Source organism: Camellia sinensis, chromosome 1, assembly GCF_055761805.1.
Source record: "Camellia sinensis isolate YWXY chromosome 1, ASM5576180v1, whole genome shotgun sequence".
Lineage (NCBI taxonomy): Eukaryota > Viridiplantae > Streptophyta > Magnoliopsida > Ericales > Theaceae > Camellia > Camellia sinensis.
The window spans coordinates 207776705-207786782 of record NC_138961.1 but is presented as its reverse complement, the minus strand read 5'-3'; the positions used below and the strand labels follow the sequence as shown (position 1 = coordinate 207786782).

At 35.9% G+C, this 10078-nt stretch overlaps 1 protein-coding gene across 1 annotated transcript; it reads left to right on the top strand.

Moving 5' to 3' along the window:
- Positions 1-355: 355 nt before the first annotated feature.
- LOC114277181 (Glycosyl hydrolase family protein) lies at positions 356-10078 on the top strand. Its single transcript, XM_028219043.2, has 6 exons — positions 356-1264; positions 2137-2303; positions 2415-2512; positions 2623-2970; positions 3380-3799; positions 9226-10078. The coding sequence occupies exons 1-6, from the start codon at positions 458-460 to the stop codon at positions 9816-9818; spliced, it is 2433 nt and encodes an 810-aa protein (XP_028074844.2). The 5' UTR covers positions 356-457; the 3' UTR covers positions 9819-10078.

Here is a 10078-nt window from a genome sequence, read left to right as displayed (position 1 = left end):
TTTTAACTATCTTCCTAAAATGCTAACGTGCAAGAAGTCGTCCAACTAAATTTCTCTCATCATCCAACTCTTACTTGTCATAGTTGTGTTTTTAGGATAATATTAGGGATATTAAGAGGTGTTTTGGGAAGCAAATAAAAAATTAATTTTTAGTTTCTTCTAAATAAGTTATCAAATACCTCATATTGATATAAAGTTTGTAATTTTATAAATCCCACACTTATATAAAATATTTAATTATTTATTTAGTAAAAAATTTAAAACCTCAAACATTTTCCGGATTTTTATCAACATCTCTCTCTTTTGATTGGATCGAAATGCTCTATTTAAACCCTCATCTAATTGGAACCCAACTAAACTAACAGTCTTATGTCGTACTACTGGATAGATAGCAACTACACCCAAACACACCTTAGAGGAGCTCATCATCGTAAGCAAGCACAGACTTGGCACAGTGATGTCTACCCAACAACACAAATGGAGAAGATTCCTCAACTTCCTAACCCTCTTCTTCTTCTTCTTCTTCATCAGATCATCATCATCATCATCAACATCATCATCATCCACTTCTCAACCAATCACATCAAACCACCCACATCTCCAATTCCCCTGTTCCCCACCCCACCACAACTCCTACCCTTTCTGCAACACCTCTCTCCCCATCAAACCCAGAGCCCAATCTCTCATCTCTCTCCTCTCCCTCTCCGAGAAGATCCAACAGCTCTGTAACAACGCCACTTCCATTCCCAGACTCGGCATTCCTTCATACGAGTGGTGGTCCGAGTCTCTCCACGGGATTGCCTCCAGTGGCCCCGGAATCACCTTCAATGGCTCCATTCAATCCGCCACTAGCTTCCCCCAAGTCCTCCTCACCTCCGCCTCCTTCAATACAACTCTCTGGCGGTTGATTGCCGCCGCGATTGCGGTTGAGGGCAGAGCCATGTACAATCTTGGCCAAGCTGGCTTGACATTTTGGGCTCCCAATATTAATATTTTTAGGGACCCCAGATGGGGGAGAGGGCAGGAGACTCCCGGGGAAGATCCCATGCTCGCCTCCGCCTTTGCTATCGAGTTTGTGAGGGGGTTTCAGGGAGAGAATTGGAGGGTTGGTGCTGGAATTGGAATTGGGCTTGGTGAGAAGAGAGTGTTAGCAGATGGTGATGATGGTGGTGATGGGTTGATGTTGTCTGCTTGTTGTAAGCATTTCACTGCTTATGATTTGGAGAATTGGGGGACTTTCACCAGATATAACTTCAATGCTGTGGTAAGAGTGCCTGTATCAGTTCTCAACTTCATTTTCTATGTTTCTTTGACAATTTTAGAAGCTCTATTAGATTCTGTGGATTTTCAGTAATTTTGGACCTTCATTCTGTGATATAGTTTGTTCATACTGAATGCTGAACTATTGCTTTGATAGGAACGGATAATTGGAAAACCCCAATATCATAAACTTCATAGCTAACATGTGTACATTCCAAGCAATTAAATATCAAATGAAACATGGGATCACAAAGGCAATAAACGAGCGAAGCTACATGAGCTTGACTTAGGTTCATCTTGTTAAAGCTTGTTCGAGCTAGGTTCGTTGCATAAACAAATCAAGTTTTAACATATTTTGAAGCGTGTTAAGTTTATATACACTATAAGACTATGAAAAACTAAACTATTTGAGCTCAACTCACTGAATTGACTTGATCAAAACCTGCTTGACATCAACTTGAAACATAGACAAACCAAGCTTCTTGTTAAATTTTCAAAACAAGGTCCGAATAATCTGCTACTTATATTGACTCGGTTCATTTACAGCCCTAGGATCACTATTGGAGCAGTAAGTTTCAACTTGATTAGAATATCCAAAATGTTAACGCACGTTAGATATTAAAATTTTAGCAGAGTGATTTAGACAAATTAATGGAACACTTAAAAACCATATTAATGACAATAATTCAAGTTGTGTGGAGCTACTGGGAGCATTTTAAAGAAGAATCTAACTCGGTATTATCAGATGCTTAAGAGGATGGGGATGTGATATTTTCTTATCCTATAATTCAATGTGGCTAAATATAGTTTCCTTAGATGTCTAAATTGACTTCAATTGTGCAGTAGTACTTGAAACTTATTTATCTCCATATTCAGGTTTCACAGCAGGATTTAGAGGACACATATCAGCCACCATTTAGGAGTTGTATTCAACAAGGCAAAGCAAGTTGCTTAATGTGCTCGTACAATGCGGTTAATGGAATACCAGCGTGTGCGGATAAAGAACTCTTGCAAACAGCTCGAGACAAATGGGGGTTCAAAGGGTAATTGATATATTACAAAACCTCATTATTTAATAAAGATAACGCAACCTGTAATTCAAATGAGACTGACCATTAGACTCATACATAATCCTCTCAATGGCACAATTTCAGATATATTCCCTCTGACTGTGATGCTGTGGCCACCATTTACGAATATCAGAATTATGCCAAAACTCCTGAAGATGCAGCAGCTCTTGTTCTTAAAGCAGGTTTCTTTTTCGTTTTCTCTCTTTTTGGACATTTAACCTTTATGCATCGTCAAGTGGTACCTGTAAAAGTTTCCCAAGAGTTGATATATATATATGTATATATTTTGCAGGAGTGGATATTAACTGTGGAACATATCTTCTTCGGTACACTCAAGCTGCCATAAAACAGGGGAAGGTGGAAGAAGAAGACGTAGACAGAGCTCTTCTCAATTTGTTTTCAGTTCAAATTCGTCTTGGGCTTTTTGATGGTGACCCTATAAAGAGGCAGTTTGGAAAGTTAGGACCTCAACATGTTTGCAGTTCAGAGCACAAGGCACTAGCACTTGAAGCAGCAAGGCAAGGAATTGTGCTTCTAAAGAATGAGAAGAAGTTTTTGCCATTAAACAAGAATAAAATGTCTTCCTTGGCTGTTATCGGTCCAATGGCAAACAGCACCCAATTGGGTGGCGGCTACACAGGTTCAATTGTTTTGCATGTAACAATTGGCTGTTATAGGCGTGTTTGATTGAATATCTTTGCTTGCATATCTTCTTGAGCATTTGATGGTCTCACATTAATTTGTCGATGATTGAAAGCTGATTTAATTACCCAATCTTTTCATGCACAAATTGATAATAAATTAATTATTTGGTGGCAATAAATGATATTGAACTATTGTTAAAATTCTTGTTATTGATTTCGGAATATGATAGTATATGCTTCATTATTGATTTCTCTTTTGAGTTGTTAGAATTTTTGCTGAAATATGTCATTACTGTTAGCCTTCTGATTTTTTTTTCTTTTTAAAGTTCTTCTTCTCCGCCAAATAATCGGAGAACTCTAGTTTGATGCTGTGCTGATGTAGTTTCAGGATTTTCTGAATTGTAGGAGTTCCATGTAGCCCAAAGAGCCTTCTTGATGCATTTCAGGCATATGCAAAGAAAACATCATATGCAGCTGGTTGCCTTGATGGTGTACCTTGCTATTCCAATGCTGGATTTATTGAGGCTCTTTCTATTGCCAAAGAAGCTGACTTTGTCATTGTAGTAGCTGGCCTGGATTTGTCCCAAGAAACCGAAGACCATGACCGGTACAGTCTTCTCTTGCCCGGTTATCAGATGGCTCTTGTTACCACTATTGCTTCCGTAAGTAAAAAACCATTGGTTTTAGTGCTTACTGGCGGTGGACCACTTGATGTGTCGTTTGCCGAGGGGGACTCAAAGATTGCAAGTATTCTTTGGATTGGTTACCCTGGAGAGACTGGTGGAAAGGCACTCGCAGAGGTCATCTTTGGAGATTACAATCCAGGTTGGTGTAAAGAACTTTTAATTTTGTAACCCAAAAAAATAAATGAGAGAACTTTTGATTTTGTTAGGAAGACAATACCTAGACTCTGAATGAAAAAGGAACCATCTCGCTTTGTTTCTTATAGAATGGCTGAAACCATTTGCTTGAATGTCACTGAATAGACATTCTCGAAACCCTAACATGATCTGAAATTTGAAAATGACTCAATTTAGCAAGGGGGATTTGGTGACAAACGCCTCACTGTCTAATTTATCTTTCAAAAGGACAAGAATTATATAGGTATTTTCAAAACCCCCTAATATTTTAAAACTTGTTTCTTTTACTATATTACCCTCATATCTTTCAGCTCTCATATTAAGTCATCTTTACAGTGTATTTCAGAGTAAAATTTACTTTAAATCATATTAAACTTTACTCTGATTCAGAGTAAAGTTTACTATGATTCAAAGTAAAATTCTATATTTTTTAAGCAAATCAACATGTTTTTTGTCACAACGCAGACCTGCCCCTAAAAGTTTAGACCATGACCGGCCTTTACTTAGGTTTCAAAGACAAAATTTCAAAATATTTAAATGACATCGGGGCCTAAAGCGGAAGCAAATCAAATAGAAATGTTCATTGAGCTTGTGCATACATGATAATTGAAATACTTAAAACAATGAAAACATACTAATATACATATATATACATATATATATATATATATATATATATATCACCCACATATACATAAAACTTAAGTAAATACAAGATTCTAACAATGCAAGGTTAAAGCCTCGACAAGGAGGCGCATCTTGGATGGCTTGACTTAGCAGGTTCACAAAAGGAACTCCTGAGGCTGAGCTAAGGATAATCTCCGGATTGATCACCTACATACAGGTAAAATACAGAGTGAGCGAAGTTCAATGAGTAATAATAAAGTGAAGTGAATCAAGTAAATAATCTAGATTCAAAAGAAGTATAACACAATTCTCTTCTACATTTACACCATTCACAACATTAACCATAAATGTATTTGCAATACGGCCTTAGGCCTACTACATAACAAAACGGCCTCGAGCGCAATCATATATCAAAACGGCCTCGGGTCCAATCATATATCAAAATGGCCTCGGGCCCAATTGAATATCAAAACGGCCTCGGACCCAATTCATGTATGTATGTATGGACCCAAGAGGGGTTTCGTACGGATTCTAGAGGTGACTCTCACTGTAGCACTTAGTTCCGTACAACACTTTATTCCTTACCAAAGTTAGTAAGTTTTTAAAGACCGAACAATTCATATCATGCCATAACTTAAGCGGAATGGATAAACAGAACGGCCTTAAGCCCATTTCATATGCCATTGTTCCTACTTGTACCATTGCCCAGTCATTTCCATTCACTTATAATTTGTTTAACGCATGCCACTCACGAGCTAAAATACATGAAACATAACACCACTTACCCCAAAATATGTCATTCTCAATCATAATATATAAACCACAGTATAAGTTATCTCAAACGTGTCAAGCACAATTGAAGTACGATAATTCATAATCAGAAATACGGAAATAAACATATCATTACACTATTATTTCTCAGAGTGATGCGGTGCACGATAATCCCCTCCTGTATGTGCCCTACACATAGCACACGATTCGTAAGTATATCATCTTTCCTTAGTTTCTTCTTCTCAATTATCTGATTCGTTAGGTTTCATGTAATTAAGTGCACTATAGGAGCTTTGAACTTAGTTGCAGGAATCGTGCTACCAGGTCACGAATCTTTGTAAGAAACACAATTCCAGGTTTCTTAGAAAGAAACGTGTAGGAATCGCGTTTCTGTAGAGAGAGACACGATCCTGTCCAAGATGGGATCGTTGGTGGCTATGAACAAAAACCCTAGCTTGTTGGTCAACAAAGAGAGAGAGGAGAAAGAAGGTGAAGAAGAACCTGAAGGCAAAGAAAGAGAGAGACGCGATCCTTTGCTTCGTTTTTCTTCTTCTTTCATCACTTCGAAGGCCGTCTCTCTCTCTCTCTCTGTGTTTTCGTCTCTATCGCAGTTCGTCTCTCTCTCTTTCTCTCTCGCAGATCGTCTCCTTTCTGATCGTCATCGTCTCATCTGCCTTCGTCTTTGCCTTCTCTCACTCGTGCTCTCTCTCTCTCTGGCCTTCTGTAATGTCACAATATATATCTAATAATATATAAGTAAAATATATATATACATATATAAGATAAAACATATAAAATCTTTAAATAAATATATATATTTAAAAAATAAAAAAATAAAAAACATTAACATATTATTATTTAATATATATCATATAAAAATATTAATATATATAACCTTTATAATATATTTACATAAAAAAAACATTAACACATATAAATATAATATATATATATATGAGTATATATTATACATGTTAATAAAAAACACACACACATATATGTAAAATAAAATAAAAATAAATTAACAATAACACATTATTTAAAAAATATAATAAATAATAACATAATTAATGTGTATTAAAATAAAAATATTTATAAAAAAACTTCTAATATGTATTAAAATATATATATATATATATATATTACCGCTTCCCGAGGCGTTCCCAACCTAATAAACTTCTATCGGCTCACACTTCCTCGCTCCCGCTCCCGCTCCCGCTTCGTGCAACTAAGGCTTTGAACGAACATAACAACACATTCAGAGGGTCAAAAAGAGCGACAGAAAACTTCAGAATTTCCTAGCTTGGGCCGCGTGTGCGGAAGTCCCCACTGCACGTGCGGGTAGGTGCGCCGCACGTGCTTTTATTGCAGTGTAGCCCAATCTTCCTTCACTGTTTTCCGCACGTGCGGTCGTGTACCCTGTTTGGCAGTTCGAAACTGTAGTAAATTCAAGCCTTTTTCAAGGCATCCTCAAGGCTTGATTCAACAATTTCACTTCCATAATATAACATAATTATGACAAACATGAAATCTATACTCAAATGGGTCATAACTCATTTTACTTGACATTTACAATTCTAATTTCCATTATTCCTTCATCTTCTTCATCTTGGTATATATATACAAACATATACATACATATATGTATGAGTTCAAAACATGCCAAAAAAACAAAGATGAAAAGGAAGTGACCCACACCCTGACTCAAAACAACCCAAAATACAAGAATTAACCCTTAAATTAGCTAAATCCAATGATTACCTCTTCAATTCCATGAAATTGGTTAAGTTGAGATGATAACCCAAAACCCTAACTCCCATACATGTAGAAAACTTCATTTTAAGGTTTGATTCTAACCAATTAAAGAAAGATTTAGGATATGTAAAACTTTCTTTGAGCTATCTTCTTGATTTCCCCTTCCAATTTCTCAAACCACAAGCTTTAAGGTGAGCTCTCTCCTTCTCTCTCTTTTCTCCTCCTCTCACTCTTTTCCAGGAGATGTTTTGGTGTTTGGTTGAGTCTATACAGCATATAAGGCTCAAAAATATATATAAACAAGTCTATGTATCCATATGGCCTATCAAACCTAACTTAGCGAATCAGACGAAATTACTTTTCAATTAAACTTCACAAGTGAATCTAAAAATTATACTGATCATAATTATGTATTCCGTTCTGGTTTGTGAAGCCTCTATGACCTTCAATTTGCAGTGCAAAGTTAACTACCCAAACATACCTTAACGAATCAGACAAATCAGATTTTCAATTAGCTTTCCCAATTGGCTCTAAAAATTCCCGCTAACATATCCATGCATTCTATTTCGGTTTCTGAACCCATGCAGGTCGGCAATTTCAGTTTTAAAGTTGTAACTCAACAAATAATTTTTCAATTCAAATAGATATCATTAAATTAAGGCACATTAACCCATAATTAAATAAAGATAATTTATGATACGCATTTCGGGGTCGTTACATTTTTAATCAGAGAAAATTTCAGAGTAAAATTTTACTTTGAATCATAGTAAACTTTACTCTGATTCAGAGTAAAATTTTATTCTGAATCAGAATAAAGTTTACTATGATTCAAAGTAAAATTTTATATCGTTAAGCAAATCAACATGTTTTTAACCAGAGTAAAGTTTTATTCTGATTCAGAGTAAAATTTTACTCTGAAAGTACAATTTTACTTTCATTGTATAATTCAAATCTGCAATGAATTGATAGTAAAATTATACTGTCACTAGGAGTCCAAAAACAAATAACATAAGTACACAATAACAGAGTAAAAGTTTACTATCATTGTATAAAAAATAATAAAAAACAGAACAAATAACACCAAAGTAAAAGTTTACTCTCATTTTATCACACAAAAATAGAGTACATACCAGAGTAAAATTTTACTCTCATTTTATCAAACAAAAACAGAGCACAAACCAGAGTAAAATTTTACTCTCATTCTGTCAAGCAATAACGGAGCACAAACCAAAATAAAATTTTACTTTCATTCTGTTAAACAAAAACAGAGCACAAATCAGAATAAAATGTTACTCTCATTCTGTCAAACAAAAACTAGAGCACACACCTGATTGAACTCGACAAATCAACAAAAATAAATCTAAATCAAAAACAAAAACAAAAAAATTAATCAACATATATCGAAGATCAAATAGTGACATCGAACCAAAGGTGAGGGTCAAGTCATTAATCCAGATCATAGGCAAAATTTTGAGCTACAAGGTCGACTCTAAATCAAAACTCAAAATCGAGTTCGTAATGGTGAAATCACACCAAATTCGAAATGACACAAACCAGATCTGAGATGTTATTAGTCGAATCCAAATCTGAGATGTTATAAGTTAAATCAATCTTACCCAAGCCTCTTAAGCATAGATCACAAACTCAAATTAGAGTTCCTCTCAGATCACAAATTGAACTGAGGATTGAAGGAAGAGGGAGAACCTTTGTTAGAATTTCAGTCCGGTAAAAAGTGAATGGAGTATGGTAGAGGTACATGAAGCCTCTGGTTTCTTCAATTTTAGAGTTTCCAGAAGAGAAATGGAAGGCTTGACTGACATTGGATGCGGAGGAGGGGGTGGCACCGGGAATCATGGCGGTTGGTGGTCGGAATACATTGGCGGACGATGCTCTGGCGGCTGAGGTAGCCTCTGACATGGCTATGAAGAGAAGTTGTGTTTAGAGGGGGAGGAGAGAGACGGAGAAAGTGGGGAGAGAGTGGGGGGAGAAGATGGGAAGATTTAGTTGAGGGTGTATTGTCTGATAAAATATTTAAATAATAAATTTTGTCCTTTATGCAAGATTTTATAATTATGAGGGGGTTGAGAAATTATAATTTTTTTCTTAGTCCTTTTAACAATGAAAGGAAGGTAAGGGAGGTTTATAGCCAAATTTCCCATTTAGCAATATAATAATTAATTTTTTTGTAACTATTTGTATATAACTTGGTGTTGACATGTAGTTTCTGGAATAAAACAGGTGGAAGACTGCCCATTACCTGGTATCCCGAATCATTCACCAGCGTACCAATGAACGACATGAACATGCGAGCTGATCCTTCTCGTGGTTATCCTGGAAGAACTTATCGATTCTACACTGGAGATAGAGTATACGGATTTGGACATGGCTTAAGCTATACAAATTTCACCTACAAGCTCTTGTCAGCACCAAACAAATTGATATTATTGGCATCAACTAAGGCTGAATCCAGAAAGAACATGACACAACAAAGAGGATACAAGCTTGATTATATTCACATTGATGAGGTGGAATATTGTGATTCGTTGATATTCCACATATCTGTTACAAATAATGGCGACATGGATGGAAGCCATGTCGTGATGTTGTTTTCTAGAGTGCCAAATTTTTTTAAAGGTGCTCCGGAAAAACAACTAATTGGGTTCGAACGCGTGCATACTATTTCTTACAGGTCTACTGAAACGAGCATCGTAGTAGATCCTTGTAAACATCTTAGCATTGCGAATGAGTATGGAAGAAGAATATTGCCATTGGGCAAACATACGCTTATGCTATCAGATATAGAGCATATTGTTTCGATTGAGACACAATAAAAGTGTTTTTGAAATTCATTCAAACTGCTTTAAATTTGTAACTCAACATAATTTTCCTATTCCTTGGAATGTGCATTATTGAGAAAACATCAGCCATTCTTTGTATTTAACATTCAAATGTTTGTAGAACATAAGCTTATGCAGAAAGCAAAGAAAGAACGATGATGAAGCAGCAGCTGCTGCATTCTTGTATTCTTGTGTTCGAATTTGCAGAAATTTGATCAATAAACAAATTTGTTGGATTGGGTTGATCTGATTTA

Excerpts from the sequence above, each read along its gene's own strand:
- LOC114277181 (XM_028219043.2), top strand. The coding sequence starts at position 458 with ATGTCTACCCAACAACACAAATGGAGAAGATTCCTCAACTTCCTAACC. Across the intron at positions 2,513-2,622 it reads AGCTCTTGTTCTTAAAGCAG|GAGTGGATATTAACTGTGGA; the intron begins GTTTCTTTTTCG and ends TATATTTTGCAG. Across the intron at positions 2,971-3,379 it reads ATTGGGTGGCGGCTACACAG|GAGTTCCATGTAGCCCAAAG; the intron begins GTTCAATTGTTT and ends TCTGAATTGTAG.